The sequence below is a fragment of the Nothobranchius furzeri genome, chromosome 9, assembly GCF_043380555.1.
Source record: "Nothobranchius furzeri strain GRZ-AD chromosome 9, NfurGRZ-RIMD1, whole genome shotgun sequence".
Lineage (NCBI taxonomy): Eukaryota > Metazoa > Chordata > Actinopteri > Cyprinodontiformes > Nothobranchiidae > Nothobranchius > Nothobranchius furzeri.
Genome location: NC_091749.1, coordinates 27,524,949 through 27,542,510, shown reverse-complemented (window position 1 = coordinate 27,542,510; position 17,562 = coordinate 27,524,949). Strand labels below are relative to the sequence as shown.

Below are 17,562 nucleotides of genomic sequence, written 5' to 3'. Positions count from 1 at the left end.
TTGGGACATTTGGCTTGTGAACTATTTGTTTCTTTTTCCCCTCTGACTTATAAATAACAATATATGATTGGGGGAAGGCAGCTGATGTGGCACGTATCTTTTTTTTACCTAGCTGTAATTTGTGTGCACATTTTGAGGTGAAATGGAGGGAAGGTTCTCCAAAGACTAATGTGCGATCTGTTTGTAGAACCACAAAATCACCAGCGCTACTAATGAATGACCTCGTCTAAATGATCTGAGTCCTAAAATAAAGTTTCATTAAAAGTGTGGTTGTTCTAAATTCTAAAAACTTGTCTTAAAGGTTTTTAGACCTCATGGGAATCTTGCTGTTTCACGGAATAACAACTTTTCTATGCAGATTTTAAAACCGATGTAAAAACGTGTGAAAACATTTGAAACGATAGATAGATAGATAGATAGATAGATAGATAGATAGATAGATAGATAGATAGATAGATAGATAGATAGATAGATAGATAGATAGATAGATAGATAGATAGATAGATAGATAGATAGATAGATAGATAGATAGATAGATAGATAGATAGATAGATAGATAGTGGGACATGTAACAAGTGATCCTACTTGTAATAATCATTTGGTCGTCTACCTTTCTCAAGACTGTCTAACTTTTCTCTCCCACTGGTGTCATCTCACACTCTGACTCTTGGAAACTAGAATGGGAAGTGTTCCAGATGTGTTCGAGATAATCAACACCACTCTGTGAACATTTTGAGAAGCACAGTACTTTAAATCTGTTCTTGTCCCATACAAGTTCATTTTATTAAGCTATAATTGACTTAAATTACAGTATAAATCACTCCTGCAACATCACTGTACTTTGAGGATTTGAAGCCCCTGCAGGAACCCTGACTGTAGAGTTGTTCCTTATATCATTTGATAAAAAGCATAACATAAAAACAGGCTTTACTTTGTGTAGGTGTCACTCTGACTTGTTTACATAAACCTCAAAGTGAAATTTCCAGCCAGAGTTAAATGCTTCCACAGATGCACTCTGTCAAACTGGAAACTAAGGGAGAGGCACGGCAGATACCACCATGACCATATATATCTAACAGAAACCTGGCTCGCATGACTGAGCACACTTTTTTACATTTCTCCTGCATATCTGTTTTTTGTTAAGAATGCTGCTACAACCACAATCCTGCATCCTGACAAAGACAGGAGAGAAAGTTGAAGGCGTTCCTGAAGCTAAAGAGGGTGTTTAGGAGTGGAGAGGGGTTGGGACATGTGTGTGTGTGTGTGTGTGTGTGTGTGTGTGTGTGTGTGTGTGTGTGTGTGTGTGTGTGTGTGTGTGTGTGTGTGTGTGTGTGTGTGTGTGTGTGTGTCGGGGTGGGGGGGGTTAAGTTGTTCTCCATGGCTAGACCGGCTGGGCCCCAGGGGAATCTCACCGTCTCTGCACAATGAAACATGGACATGGCTGTCAGCACCCGCGATACACCCTATAGATATAAACAGTCTCCTCTTGTCTCACACACACACACACACACAGTTCAAATGCATCTCACCTCATTGTCAGCTCCTCTTTTCTGCTGTGCTCTTGAATGTGAGCTCGTACATCCTAGAGATCCTAATGCAGTCACTAAAGCTTTCATGCTGCTCACTCAGCTCAGCTTTCTTCCTGTGCAGCATGCACAACCCAGCCTGTACACACAACCAGTGTGTGTGTGTGTGTGTGTGTGTGTGTGTGTGTGTGTGTGTGTGTGTGTGTGTGTGTTTGTGTTTCCATACATAAGGCAACCCATGGGTGTCAAAGTGCTTTATTTTGCTGAATGGACAAAAGCGCTGACATCTGGACTATACCAATGTCTTTAGCCAATCAAAGCGGGAAGGTCAGGCAGACAACAAGGCTGTTTAATAGCTTTCTCCAAGATAAGAGAAACTATACGCTCAAGATTAGGGGGAGGACGTTTCCTCTCGGGTGGTGGGAAACTTAGTGAGAAACAGAGGCGGTATGTTGGAGGTGTAACCGATAGCTCTCTGGCTTGTTAGGCTCCTGACACATGAGAGAGTTCAGTCCAGACTTGTTGCTGCATTGTTACCCAAATTACATCCGTCAGACACAAGCAGGTTATGTTTTTTATTTTTACCTTAAGGTTTGGGCTCAGAATATTAAAGCATCCTACATTCAAACCAATGTGTTTGTGTGTGTTGATGTGTGTACTCTCTCTGAACACAGGACATGGATTCAATGGGGCAGTGCTCTAAATCAAGCTAGCTCCTCTTGCCTCAGCCAAGAACCTACATTCTGCAGGAGCGAGGCCATTTATTCAGTGCTGTTTCAACTTGTTGCTCTGCTGCACTTTCACCAAATGTAGGCCATCTTTTAAAAATACCTGTCATAAAGTTCACCATTCAGACAACAGATCACGCATGAGGATGATTTGTCCATTTGGACATTCAGGATCTTTGCTCAAATGGATGAAAAACTCAGTTTTTATGTCCTCCTCTTCTCTCAAGTCCTGCTGTCCCTCAAACACTTGCTTTCATGCTCCTAAGTTCTTGTTATGAATAGTTTTATTTGAATTATTCACTTGATTTTATTCCGTCTATTTCGTGCCCAAACATCTTTAGCTCTGAGCATTTCCAACACCAAAACTAAATGGGTGTTGCCTGAAATATTAGTACAATGATAAGATATTCGATGGAAATAAACTATACAATCCCTTATTGTTCAGACTTTCCATTCAGTGATCACATCAGTAATGAATAAGTGTGTAATCACATTTTGTCCACCTTGTTTTTTGCTGTGAAGTGACAGATTTTAAGAGATTTTAGGCAATGCAATTTTTTTTTCAAATTGCATTTGTGCACAAAACAATTTAAATGCATTGATGATGGTATCTGATTGAGCAATGTAAAACTCTAAATAAATTGGATTAATTTGGGATCTTTCCAAACACTTCCCCGTAAATGGTGTTTGGAGACACAACCTGAGATATTGCAAAGGCCCAGAATACACAGAGTGATATTGTGTGTGTATTCAAAAAAGGAAAACCAGGAAAAAAAGGAAAAATTATAGAGTGGGCTGAGGAGAAAAGTGAACACAGGGTGAGCAGAGTGGCGGCTGACCGCAGCTCCACCACAGACCACGTGTGTGTCCCTGTGTGCTCCTATAAAAAAACATTTGCACGGGTTCCTGAAAATTTGGCAACATTAGCGTCCATGCCACATATCCCACAAGTAAGCAGACACAAAGACATGCCCTGACCCCCCCACCCCCCCCCCCCACCCCCACCCACCCACACACACACACATATACTTACTACGCAGGGCAGGGCTGGGTGTTGCACAGATGGGATCCCAGTGTGGGTCTGGTGAGGGGATTACACATGCTGGAGTTGACCTGGGTCCTCTGGTCCTGCAGACAGATCGCCTTGGTTGAGATCCGACCTGATGGAGGGAAAAAGAGGAAAAAAACCTGGTTGATGGAGAACTGGGAGAGGATGTGACATCTTTATTTCTGCACCACAATCATCTCAAGGTTTACATTCTCTAATGCTCGTGGGTTGCCTGTCAAACTGGAAGATTGGTGAAAACACAAAATCTTCTGATTTCTGTAGAAAAAGTGGAAGGAACAGTAAGGAAACAGTTTAGTTTCTTTTTGAGAAGCAAAAGGCAAGATGTTCCTCAACATTAATCCTGCATCTGACCAGGCTGCTAGCGGAGGCGCAACATTTTAAAAGTGCAAATTTTCTATTGGACTCTTAACGAATCTGCAACACTGCAAATTGTGTTGCAATTTACTGACAAAGTGTCCCAGGTTTTACAATGTGTTTAGAACAGGCATGGCCCGGGCAGAAGCGCAGCTAAGGTGTGTGTGTGGAAATCCCGTTCCTTCCAGAGTGTGGGATCAGGATTGTAACCCTTTAAAGGTGATCCATTTGTCTCCGTCACTGTCAGCGCGGGCCCTACAGTTCAGGCTAAAACAGAAACAGTCTCACCTCCGGCACATGGAGCTGAGCAGTCGGAGCGCGCCACACCCCAGCTGTACTCCGGTTTCCTCTCAGTGTGCGGCAGAGTGTACTCCCACACCACACCCGGGTTCCTTCCCTGTAGAAGGATCTGTCGGGCCAGAAAACAGTCCAGAGCTGACATTCGTTTCATTGCACACATTTATTTAAACCGAATAAATATGTAATTTGGCCTAAATATTCTGTTTATCTTTTTTGTTTGTTTGTTTGTTTGTTTAATGGTCTGGATTTTACAAAGGCAGACATGTTGATTGCATTGTTCAACAACTGTTGAGATAATAAAGAAATTAAATCGATTTCTTGTAAAAGAAGAAAAAGAAATATATTTATGCCAAACCACTCAGCCTGGGCTCTTACTTAAAATATAAAAGATGCATTTAATACCAACCAAGGACTCTAGAATTTGTGAATGCTAATTGGAGGTAAGCACATTTCCAGTAGCAAACCATTACATATCATTTCTTTTGTCAACCCCTGGAAGAGCCCCAAGTAAAATAAGTATTTAAACAGAAACATCTAGTTTACTGAGACAAATGAAATAAATGCCCAACGAGGATGCAGACGCTCATTTGGACCACTCACGTACCAGCGCTGCTGAATCTGACAGTTTAACTGAAGAAACATCACAGAACACTCTCTGCCACCTCCAGTCCAAACCTACCGCCCGGATCATTGCACTCTGATTAAACAGTCCACCTACCACATCCGTCACACTCGCAGGTTCCTTTTAGATTTATTTGGACATTCAAGTCAAGCAAAAACTAACGGATGAATAAAAGCAGACCCACCAATTACAGGGGATGAATTAAGGTATGACGAGAGCAGCCAAAGGGTGTAAGAAGTCACGGTTTCATCATCAGCTCATGGTGGGTCTACTACCGGCTCCAATTACTGAGGCTAAACACACAACCTGAATTAGATGCGTCTGGTGCACTCCGGCAGCTTTATTCTGGATAGACTGATTAAAAATTAGGCCTGTCTGGTACAAATCCTCAAATTCAGTACTAGAAAACCCCTCAGTTTGATTTCAGAAGAAGTCTCAGACCTTCTCTAGCTTAGCCATCCCCACTCTTACACTGTTACTATGCACAGCCAGACTGGGCGGGTCACAAAACTTTGTAAAATCACATTTATCTGTAAACAATATGGTTCTGGTTTGTTTGCAATTAGTGTCTGAGGTTCTTTTGTTTATCTTGATGTTCTTGTGCTTGTTTTTCTTGTAAAACACCTGTTTTATGTTTGGTTATATTTACCTGATGTTTTATTTTTCTTGTGTTTTGTAGATGTTCTTATTCTCTTCTAAAAAGCTTCAGCTGTTCTCACCAACTACAGTTAAGCCCAGATTTTCTTCTCCTAATTTAATTAAATTCAGATAACCAAACATGTCTGTTAATCATTTGCAGGAATTTGATGCAGAAAACTAGGATAAAATGAAACGGGTGCTCTATACGAGCTAGCTGCAGTGCACTCTTTAAGCCCCACCCCCTCAAATAAAGCATTTTTTCTGACTGAAAACTAAACATACAGAAAGAGATTTTTTTCCATATATTGAATCCTGTTGATTTAAATGGTTATTACTTAATAATTATTGGAGTAATAATCGTTCTATGGCCCACTCAAAACCTGTTCCTCATGTTCTCTGCATAAAACCCGAATCACATCAGAGGTTTCAGTTCTGACCAGAACGAGCCGTTTCAGGGCTCTCACTTTACCGTGCCCACCCATCCCTCACTTAGGCTGCTATTGACTCTTGTCACGTGACATCACGCTTCTCATGGGACCGCCCCCTTTGACATTACAGATGGAAGAAAAACTGTTAACAGACATTTGAATTCCTGTAAAGTTAATGGAAACAAGCCAGTTTGTAGCCGTTTATCGGTTTTATTTAGCTGATTTCTCTGTAAAGTTTGCTGGGCTGCTGGAGGCACTAACAGACAAGACTGTAAACCCAACTCGTTTTTTTATGGAATAACTTTGATGGACACGGAAGACAAGGATGAACCGCATTGAAAAATCAAAGGGATTGCAGCCCTCAAAGTACTTCATGAGGAAGAGGGGCAGACGGGACCTGAAATGATAAATGTGATGTTTATTTTACTTATTTAGTATTTATAATCCCACATTTCACCACAATTTCACTATATTTCAATTTTGTTACAATCAGAGGTGGAAAGAGTACTAAAATGTCCTACTTAAGTACGAGTACCAATACTTTGATAATTTTTTACTCAAGTACAAGTAAATGTACTTGCCTAAATTTTTTCGCAAGTAAAAGTAAAAAGTATCGTAAATAAAATGTACTTAAAGTAAAAGTTACTTAGTTACATTTTTGTCAGCGTAAAGATGGTTACATCAGTGCAAAACCACAACACCAGTTCACAACACGCTCGTGTGTGCACGCACACACACACGCACACAGTTTGATGGAGGGATTTCTGTCAGTGAGAACAGGACGTGCACATTGATTGGACGAGGTTTTCTAGGCTTGTACGTTTCAACTGTGATTAAAATTATTCTTTATTTTGAAAAAAGTTAATTTTTAGATGCCATCAGCATGTGAGGTATCTCAATGTTCTCATGACAAAACTCTAACATGAGACTGTGCTCTAACCTGTCACATAACAAGCTAAATGAGAGTCAAACATTTCAGATGGACCGTATGAAAGCTGCTAATGTTGGCCCTGCCCTACTTTACCTCTACATTACAGTTCCTTTATTCGTGTCCATCCTAGAGCTCCTCTCTGACCTTCATGCTTATTTAGAGCAGCTGATTTTTAAAGTTAGCAGAGTTCATCCTTGGTAGTGGGTTCACTCACTCATTTAACCCTTCACCACTGAAATCAGTTTGTTCATTCCAATCCTCCTAAATAATCCTCCAATCGTCCAACTGGAATCCTTAAGGGTCCCGTAACGTCCATCCTGTCAGAACAGGCCTTGGGAGCCCAGGTGTTACTAGAACTAATGGTGTCTCCTCACCAGCGTGAGCCTCCAAACTGTGAAGGTTGGTCTCCAAACATGAACTTTAAATTCATGCATGTATCTCCTCTTGTAACACTTTAACATGTTTTAAAAGGCTTGTATCATCATAAGTTACACCTCCCAGACCAAAGATAAGTACAATGTAAGATAAAATATTATCATAAACACTGCAGAGACGTCATTATTTATGAAATAGAGGTTATTTTCCTGAGCCATTACTTCAGCCAAGATATAAAATGCATGGATTTGATGAAACCATGCTGTCTCATGCAGTCCTATATGTGTAACACACACACACACACACACACACACACACACACACACACACACACACACACACACACACACACACACACACACACACTGCAGCATGTTAGAATCATTTGAATGACTAATTTAACGACATTGAACTGCTTTAGTAATAATTTAATCTCTTATTCTGGAGTAAAATAAAGAAACAAGCTAAATCATCACATATCTGTGGCATCAAGGAGCATCTTCTGAGTTCAAACACAGGGATGGAGCACAATGTTTACACCTGAACAGTGTCAGGATGTTTTAACTCACAGAGGCCTGCAGGTCTTCTGTTTTATGAGCACAGCGCTGATAATCTGCTTGTTATGAGCGCTAAACGTTATTTTGCCGTTGCCGTGCGGAGCGGTAGGGAAACACGTTTCAAACACGGAGCCGAGTCTGGCTACCGAACCGAGTGGAATTGTGATGACGTCACACCGGTGCACAAAGGTGCGGGATCCAACCCACAGGAGAGGAGGAAGAGAGGAGGTAAACAGCGAGTTGAGGGACTGAACTGATGTTTTTGAGCAGAAGTGTACACCCACACCCCCACGGTTTAGATGTGGTGCTCATGCAGGTGTCTCTTCTGTTCCGACGCTGCTACACGCAATATTTTTAGTTTATTAAGCCTATAGCTTGATTTTTATTCAGTAACGGTTATGATTTACAATTCTTTTTTAAAAATGTACTCGAGTAAATGTAAAAGTACAGTTTTTAAAAAAAACTTAAAAAGTATAAATATACAAAAAAGCTACTCAATTACAGTAACGTGAGTAAATGTAATTCGTTACTTTCCACCTCTGGTTACAATGTAGGGTCGCGTGTGTGAAATTATTGATTTAGCATGGTGAGCACTGCCGTAATGAGCCAGCTTGTGTCGCCCCGGTGTGAGAGTAGTTGCTGAAACACCCCCCCCCCCCCCCACACACACACACACACACACACACATTTTTTAAGTTTTTTTAATCAGCTCCAGTGTAAAGTGAAACGCTGTTCAGCACATAATGTTATAAATCCAGCAGGGTGGATTCTGGCGAGGCCGGCAACTTGTTTACATCAGTGAACAGCAGCAGGGAGAACATAAGGCAATGTTAATAAGCTAGCTAACACTTGTAAACACCTCTCTCTAGACCCACCTAGGTGTGCCAAACCTTTCCACAAGGGAACCGGGCTTGAACTGGTAAAAACCAGGCTAGGTCCAAAGGGTCAATAAGCTGAGAATGTCGGGGTCTTCTCCAGGGAAGAGGGGGTTGTTTGCCGATTTGCCCGTTTGTGATGTCTCAAATGGCGAAACGGCTCACTATAGGCACTGATAGAAAACAGCTGGACAGGTTTGTTCCACATTTGGAGTTTTTATAGAAGCAGTAGAGACCTACATAGCAGCTAAAAATAATACAGAGGATGAGTGAATGATATTTCTCATAACATTTTGCTGCAATTCTGATATTTTTAAAAACACCACAGTTGAGCGTGGCGTTTGGGGGGACTAACCCCACATCCCAAGTGAAGACACTCTGGCTCCATAAAAGTAACATGGTGGAACGTCTAAACCGGTTGTTGTGGCTTCACTGTTGAAGACAAACATGGAAATTTGTCTTCAGCCTTTATGTAAATCAATGCTTCAAATTTAATGCTCAAAAATAAATGCACCACTATAAATTGCCACATGAACAATTTTAATAGAACATTCAGTTTTAACTAGAAAGAATACAACGCTTTAAGCACATTCCCATTTCCATTCTCTTATTGAATGTATTTTAGAGGCAAGTTCAAAGCAGATGTAGTGTTTTATTACTACAACTCAAAGACATTGTGGTAATAAGATCGAATCTACACGGAGAATGAGACTTGAGCTGGGAGAAAAATCCACTCCTTGCTCTGAAATGACTTCTGCTCTTTAATATGGCTGAGGTTGTGTAACTGATGTCAGTCTGTCTCTTCTACATTGCAGCAGCCTGCCACAGAGTGTCTTGGTTTTCCCAACCAAACAGCCACACCGCTCTCCGAGTCAGAAGAGATGATGATAAATTAGGACGTGCCAGATACAGACATCAGGCTGACGATGTTCTGCCTCAGACTGGCACAACTCTGTCCTGCCAAGCCGCAAAAATCTCAATTTCTGGGTTAAATAATCCTACTTAGTATCAACTAAGACCTCTGGGAGCAGCCATATGTCATATCTGTTCCTCCCTCCTCCTGTAAACTACTACAACCACCCCACTTGATCACTACTCCTCTCTACCAGCTGAGCAGCTGTGCAGATGAGAGCACCTTGTCACAGTTTACACTCACACTCCTCAACACATGCTTTTCTTTCAATGTTTCAAGCTGAGGTAGGGTCTGGGAGTGATCCATGCATCTCCCCCGTCTCCCTCAGCCTTTCTCTCACAGCATCAGTTAGGCAGAATGTGTGAAACAGATGAGGATCTGTGCTTGGGAGAAGAAAAATAAAACTCTGTCCTCACTTTCAGTTAAAAGTCTGTGCAGTCCAACGTCACACATCCAAAGCGCTCGGCTGGACGACTCTTAATCTTTTAATCCTCCTCCCCTCTGTTTGTCCTCATCTCTGTGTCAGCCTCTGTCTTCCCCTTTGTAATTACAGAACGTACTTATTGAGATAAGTCCTGCAACATCTGCAAATCAGCTGTTGCTGAGCGTTATAGTGGACAGATGTACAACCTGGACTCAAACAGGAAAAACAGAATCAGTCTTAGAGAATAGACTATGAAATTATTTCTTCTTGAATTTTTAGTTTTATTAATCTTTAGTTTTGTTGGATTAAACCAGAAATGTGGAAGAAAGACTCAAAAAAAAAGAAGAAAGAAAATCAGACAGGTTAGAGAGCGCAGGCAGTGATGATATTCCAAAGAAAAACTGTTTTGTACTTGTTCGTTTTGAAAAATGATCCAGGTTTCGCATGCTGACTAAATATTTATTTATTTATTTATTTATTTATTTCAGGCAATGGCGTATTTAAGTAAACAAGGTAAATATAATCATAGTATACAAAGGAATAAACACACATGGCCATATTGTTCTGCCCGAAAGGGAGTGGGAAGAAGAAAACTTGTATAATCCCACTCCCAAATCCCCATACAGTCAAAAATAAATATGAGTTTTGCTATAAAAATCTTCTACCTCTATTTCCTGCATGAGGTGTCAATAGAAAATAGATGGGGAAACACTCAGATTAGAAGCCAGTGACATTTGCACGTCATAATGTCAATTGGACTCATCCATCTTGGCTTGAGACAGGGCAGGCTGTTTAGTGTCCAGAACAGTAGAAGCTAACCATTAGCATTAGCAACTCCACCACACAGCGGAACTCCTCCAGGCTTGCGTTATTTGTGGGGATAAAACATCAACGTTATGAGCAAAGAGTCAGCGACAGTGTTGCGTTGCTGTTAGCTAATGAGAGGTGAGCTGTACAAATATCAGGAAATGAGACTCCAAATGTCGCCGTGTTCTGTTCACATCTGCATGCCTCACTTCTAATACCTGAAACCAAAGCACCAGACTCACATTTATACTAGAGATCACTGCAAATGTGTTGAAAAAATGAGTGAACTTGTTTTTTAATGCAAGTTCCCAAACATGAAGGCAGTTCTACAGAAATTAAACAGGAAATCCGAGTGATGGATTTTTATATGAAGATTGACAGGCAGCTTTATCTTCCTGTTAGCATTTGGTTGTCTTCCAATGTGAACTTAAATTAGTTTATTAAAAAAGATATTGTTATAGATCCTGGTAATTAACCCTTAAATTTCCTGATCTAATGAGCGGGACGCTGGAATGCTAAGGGGTTAACTTGCCATTTGTGATGTCATCATGTAAGGACAGCCTGGTGTGTTCCAGCTGTTCTCTGCCTCATTCTCCATCCTGCTGAGGTTTCTGCTGTCAGCTGGAAACAGTTCAGCTGCCACATTTCTTATGAAGCTTCCCTGATGCGTTAATCATATCATCAAATGTTAAGTTGATCCTCATTTCCCAGCATCAAGTTTGGCACTTTGTTAGAATAAAAGCATTAAATTTGTCAAATTACTTAATTATGAAAACATTTTAGGGTACAGTTATTTGTTTGGATGCTTTCTTTGATCCAAGTGACTGAAAATAGCTCATTGTCAAGTATTTCACAGGGACAGTTATGACTGTTGGACCGTATCGTCTGTATGATGGAGGAAAAATACCAAGAATGTAAAAGGGTTGAGACTACATCAAATGTAAGTGGAGGACTTTCTAGGAGCACAGGCCAATTGGTGCTACATACATTTGTGCTACATATTAATTAATGGTTAGTTCCAGAAGGCTAATTATCCGAGATTTATTTAGCAATGTTTCCTGAAAATCTAAAAAATAAAATAAAAAGTTAAATCACTTCAAGGTCAAATTTTAAGAGATTTCTGCTTCTGTGTAAAAGTTGTACATTTTTACAATTTTAGCTGTTGTAGAATGTCTCGCTGAAAAAGTGTTCTAATCCTTCAAAACTGATGAGATAATGACTAGTCTGAAAGAAAACCAGAACAATTTGTTTTAAAATGATTCCTGTAAAGCGAATGACCCACTCCTCCTCTTCAGATAATCTTAAGGACGCTTGAAAAAGAAGAAGAAGAAAGTATCATTTCTATAGCGGTCACTTGATCACAGTAATGGCTTTAAAGATCATCCTATCACATAATCCTTCCATGTGTGGTGTGTTTCGAGCGCTCTGTTCTGCTTGGTAACATGTTGGGACCACTCTGTTCATAAATCATTCACATTAAGCATGTAGGATTGTCTTGGTCTAATTTCAAGAACAAGTGAACATGCTCGATGTTGAATGTGATGTGTAGCCAATCAGAGAGATGCGTAGCTGACTTTTGAATTTTGGAAGGAAACTGCGGGAAATGTTGGTTGGGAGGTGGCCCACTGAAATAAGAGGTGGGCAAACGTGTCCATGTAAACAAATGTCTGAAATACATTTACACATCATACACTGAACATAAATATAAATGCAAGACTTTCTTTTTGCTCCCATTTTTCATGAGCTGAAACATCTGAAACTTTTTCTACATGCACAAGACACCCATGACTCTCAAATATTGTTCTGAAATCTGTCTACGTGTGTGTTAGTGAGCACTTTTCCTTTACCAAGATAATCCATCCCACCTCACAGGTGTGGCATATCAAGGGGCTGATTAGACAGCAGAAATAATGTACAGGTGTGCCTTGTACAATGCCGTTGTACTCAATGCAGTCTGAAGCTACAGATGCGGTCACATCATGAACGAACCAGCGGTTCAGATCGGTGAATCTCTCCATCCCTAATGTGTGTGACTGCACCTGAGCTGACACAGTAATGTAAACTAGGCTTGAGACTAAAACCAAAACAGAAATGCAATTTTCTTCTGTTTTATTCCTGCAATATGTTAATTAGCCAAGTGCTTTCTGGTGTTGATGTACAACAGCCATGTTGAGTTAAATAGTACAAAGTGAATTGTTTCCTGTTTTAGCTCAGAGACCACAGCCAGTGTAGAAGGACAACTCTGGGCTATTCATATTACGACTGTACCCTTGACTGAACTTGGCTGTCCACAGACCAAAGCCTCTTCACTAAAATAGTGACATTAGCACTTTTACATTTCCAGACAGCCAAACAAGTGACCACCAAAAGACGTAACACATATAACACTGGTTTTTTGTTCTGGACTCTACGGGCCAATCATTCCTGCCTTAACCACAGCATGCCCGTAGCCCGGGGTGCCGAGTGGAAACCTGCTTCTACATGAATATCGTTTCACTGCCTGCTCTTCAGCTGGTTTCCACTTCTGTTTTCACGGCCAGGGTTCAGAGGGCAACAGATAATAGGCACTTTTGCTGACAAAGTTATGTGTGAGGAACATCCCTCACATCCCTCCCTGCCCACTGAGACCTCTGCATGACTCAGACACCTGTTCAATGTTGGTTTTGCCCATCCATTTTGCTGCTTGAGGACAGGTAAAGACTTGCTTTCTCCTCCAACCTCTGGTTTCTAACACACTGCTGACTACAAATAGAAAAAAATGCATCAGCTCATAAATCATTTGCTATACTGTGCAGAACAATTTACTGAGGGCAGACATCTGATTTTATACTTTTCATTCCTTCCTTGAAAGAGCAGTTGACTTAAGGATTTTATTTGCTCTATTAGCCTCACAGGGCTTCAACAAAGCCCTTCTGAGCCCAGTGGCCACAGGGGCCACATCAATGGACACAGAAGTGTGCACGGATGTGAACACATGATTGTGTTTATACTAGAGCTTGCAGTCACAAGCTGCCATCCTTCACAACAACAAGCCCCTGACATGGGAGACTGATCTGAGAGGTAAACATTAAACAAACACTGTCACTGCTCACTCTGTCATTGTTCTCCATAGTTCTGTAACTACTAGTGCTTCTGTAAAGTCTGTCCAATTAGTGGGGAAGATTATGAATCTGAACTGGTTTCAGAGTCCCAGCTTTTGTGCCAAAAAAACCTAAAATTCTGGAAAATACAACAATAAATGAACCAGAAGAAGCCATGTTCACGTATTTAAAGCAGTGCAGTAATTTTAACACACTCCTGGTGCACTCATGTCACCTCTGAGACATTTACAGAGTTCTGTGTTGGATGATGATGTGGCATCAGGAACCACCAGAACATGAGAACCTTGTTCTTTTAGGTTGAGTCCTACAGGATTTCCCAACAGTAGTAAATGCTAAGAAGCTAAATTCATGTGAATCTGTGCATTTTGAACCCCAACCCATATAAAACAATAATGGACACTCATATACACCCCCCACCCCCCACCCCACCCCCACCCCAAATATGCAGTCAGATGGGATGACCTGTTATATAGAATATCCAAAAATAGCTCTTACATAAGTACATGTTGCGTATACAAGTGGTCTATTTTTCACCATCTAAGTGACACAACATAACTGTTCATACACATTCAAGGCTGCACCATCGGGGCCCAGACTCTCAAAGCAACCCTTTGCCCACTTATTCTTCCTCAAAGCAGACAGTCTTGCTCAAGGTCTCCTCTCATCTCTGTGTAAAAGCCAGATCAGCATTCTTCACTCTGAATAAGTGAAGACCACATGAATTTACAACTCATAAATAATAATCGTATGTGATGAATGAGCAAGATGTTTAAATCAAATGTTTGAGTAACCTGTGCTTAAATCAATAAATTTAAAATGAATATTGTCCTAACAATGATGCATATTAGTTGTATTATTGTTTGAAGAGTCTACTTCCTGTAAACTCTTCTTCTGCTGCTGTCCCTGCAGCTGTAATATTTTCTTAGAAGTGACGACTGGTGCTTAGGAAAGTACAGCAGAAGTGTGGTGTATCTCAGCATAGAGAGAAACTCCCATTAAAACCATGACAAATGCGAGGCTTTATTAAACGAGGTTCTTTTTGCTTCGAACATGAAGGTGTTTCTAATTAGCTTTTTTACATGTTTCGACCGTCGTCTGCGGTCTTATTCAAGAATTAAAAAGAGGACATAATGAACATTGTAAAGAATTTAAAAGAAAGTTTTGGAAATGTGAGGTTTGTGAGGGATTTATTTAGCAACATGAAAAAAAGGAGTGTCTTTATTTAAATAAGTCCTACAAATGAAGTCAACTTGATCTATCAACACGTTGCTGCTTTTGTGACACAACTGATAATTCCCTGTCATCTGAACAACCACAACAATTTAGCTGACAGGAAGGAAAAACAACTTGGAACGTCACTGCATTAATTTAAAAATAACTTTTAGGCGATTCTCCAATGTTACTGCAACAAAAAAAATCTGTGATTATCTGCTTTATTTCTTTTCCTGTTTCATGTATGACAAAATATTGCCTGTTTGTTGCATCCCTAACCTTAAAGGTAATAAGCCCTAAATTACATGTTCTAATAAAACAAAATCAATGATTTTTCAACAGATTGTATTAGCTACCACACAGCAGGTATAAAACTAGGGAAGGCCTTATCAGTGTTAAGACACAAATACCATCAAACTGTAGGGTTCAGCTATGAATGAAAGACGAATGACGTTCATGAAAGTGCTCCATTAAAAACAACGTTCTGAAACACATCTTGCCAAAAGATTGTGAAAGTCCCTGTGTCAGAATCCTGGCTTCAAGGAAAGAACCAAACAAGGCTGAAGGATGGGTATTCCCAATGTTGCAAAAACAACAAAGTAAGAGTTACTGAACCAACAAACGCGACAAATAATTCCCCTTTTCCTAGAATATGGTCATTAGATGGGGAACCATCATGTTTTATGACTAAAACAATTCAAAATGGTTGATACAACTTAGGTAAGACACAGAGATGATTCCAGTATAACTCTGGTTTTTAGTCCATCTGTCACCAAGAACAAATAACTTGTGTGCAGAGACCAGACAGGTCACAGTGAAAAATAGTTAATCAGGTTGATGTGCGGTTAAAAAAATCACAATCTGCACCGACGCCTGACTTTGGGTTTCCAACATATCACCATCAGTCTTCAGCAACTTACGATGCAGTCAGCTGTTCTCATAATCATTTCTGCTTTAGCCTATTAAATCAGTTTTTATGATTTCTCAATTTTTGAACATAGTCATAAACATAACCAAAATGAAGCCCCTGAAAACTTTTTGAATTAAAAAAAGTAATTAGGATGGTTCTTGGACTTTAAAATCCTATGTGACAAAATTGAATGTTGTATTTTTATAATTGTACATTCACTTTCACTTATTTAGCTCAAACTAAAACCTTTAACAGTCCATGCCCACATTAAGCACACAGCCAAACATCTTTCACATAGGATCCACAGCTACAGCAACCCTGACTCTCTATACCACCTAAAAACTTATTTTTACCTCCGGCTCTAATCATGTCTGGGCTTAAACGGAGAGCTTCAGCAGCTCTGAAGTCCTGTCACTGTTAATTGGTGTAAATGAATGTCAACCAGCAGTGGCGGCTTACTTCAAACACCAGAGACTCATTAGTAGGTCCAGCGGCATACAGGCTCTCTGGCTTGTTGAAAGATCGCTGGTAGTCGAACACGGTCCCACCAAAGGAGAACTTTCCTGGCCAGTCAACCATCCAGTCACCGGTCAGATAGTACTTCCTCCTCAGGGACCGGACGGCCAGGTAGCTAGTAGACACCTCCATTTCCTGAATATGAATGCTTTGAGCTCCAGCTGGAACCGTCACCATGGTATAATACTCTGTGGGGAACAGCAAGAGAGAAAACAGAGTTAAAGAGCAAGTAACGTCTAAATTAACTTTTTTTTTTTGCTGATGAACTGTATAAATTAGTGTATAATGGTATTTTAAATGTGTGTATTCATTATTTTAGCATTTTGGTGCATTTTCTTTAAAAATTAAAAATTCTGCCTAAATACCACAGTATAGCGCCACCTTCAGCTTAAAACATAGAGTTTGAGTCATTTTGAATACACTTTAGCCAATGGCTAAAGAGTTAGATACTACGTAAACCAGTAGAGTACTACGTAGCAGCTCTGTGTCAAATTTATTAAAAGCATCGAGAGTCTCGGCCACTCCTTGTGGCGAGTTGGGAGTTGGGTTTGCAAGCGAGTGTAGGACGGTTAGCGGTAGTTCAGCATTAGCATATAGCATTAGCATATCCTAGTCTTTAGCATAGCTTTTAGTGTTATACATACTTATTTAGTGTTAGCTTGGCTGTTGGATATTGTAGTTTAGTTAGTGTTTGGCTGTTAGTGTTATTAGGAAAGTAGTTCGGGTTTAGTGTTCCATATCGTGTTAGTATGGTGAGAAGGTGTAGTGTAGTGGGTTCGGTGGCTGTGGGGTTGCACTCCTTTCCGCTGGACTTAGAAATTAGGCGCCAGTGATTGTGCGCAATCAGTGTCTGGAAAACAGTCTGCTCCCGCCTGGTGCTGTCATTTGCAACCAGCATTTTACCCGAGATTCCTTCACCAACATGATGGAGTTTGAACTGGGTTATTCTGCACGTCTCCGTTTGAAGAGGGAGGCCGGCCCACCGTGGCTCTTCCGCGATTTAGATGCAGCCTACCGACTCTGCTCCCCCACCATGGCGGGCTCCAGTCTGAGGTGAGTAAGCTAAATAAAAGTGTTAACATCTTCTAAAGACAATTCCCTACCTAAATGCAAAGTTTGAGAGATGTGGTTCACTTCATTTAGCTAATATCAGCCTGCACTGCCTTTGGGCTGATTTGTGAAGTTCACAAAATGTGGAACGGGATGGAAGGTTAGAATCAGGGGCAGATCGGAACATATCTCAAAGCCCTGGCCAACGAAACGGTCCACATGACT

General features: G+C 40.6%; 1 protein-coding gene across 3 annotated transcripts in view; it reads right to left on the bottom strand.

Moving 5' to 3' along the window:
* adamts18 (ADAM metallopeptidase with thrombospondin type 1 motif, 18) overlaps window positions 1-17,562 on the bottom strand; it is a 108,939-nt gene that overhangs the window by 21,313 nt on the left and 70,064 nt on the right. For all 3 annotated transcript variants that reach the window (XM_015953947.3, XM_070554740.1, XM_015953948.3), the window contains 3 exons: window positions 16,231-16,475; window positions 3,966-4,086; window positions 3,288-3,414 (listed from right to left, as the gene is read on the bottom strand). In XM_015953947.3, the coding sequence (XP_015809433.3) occupies window positions 3,288-3,414; window positions 3,966-4,086; window positions 16,231-16,475 (493 nt within the window). The remainder of the gene's footprint in view (window positions 1-3,287; window positions 3,415-3,965; window positions 4,087-16,230; window positions 16,476-17,562) is intronic.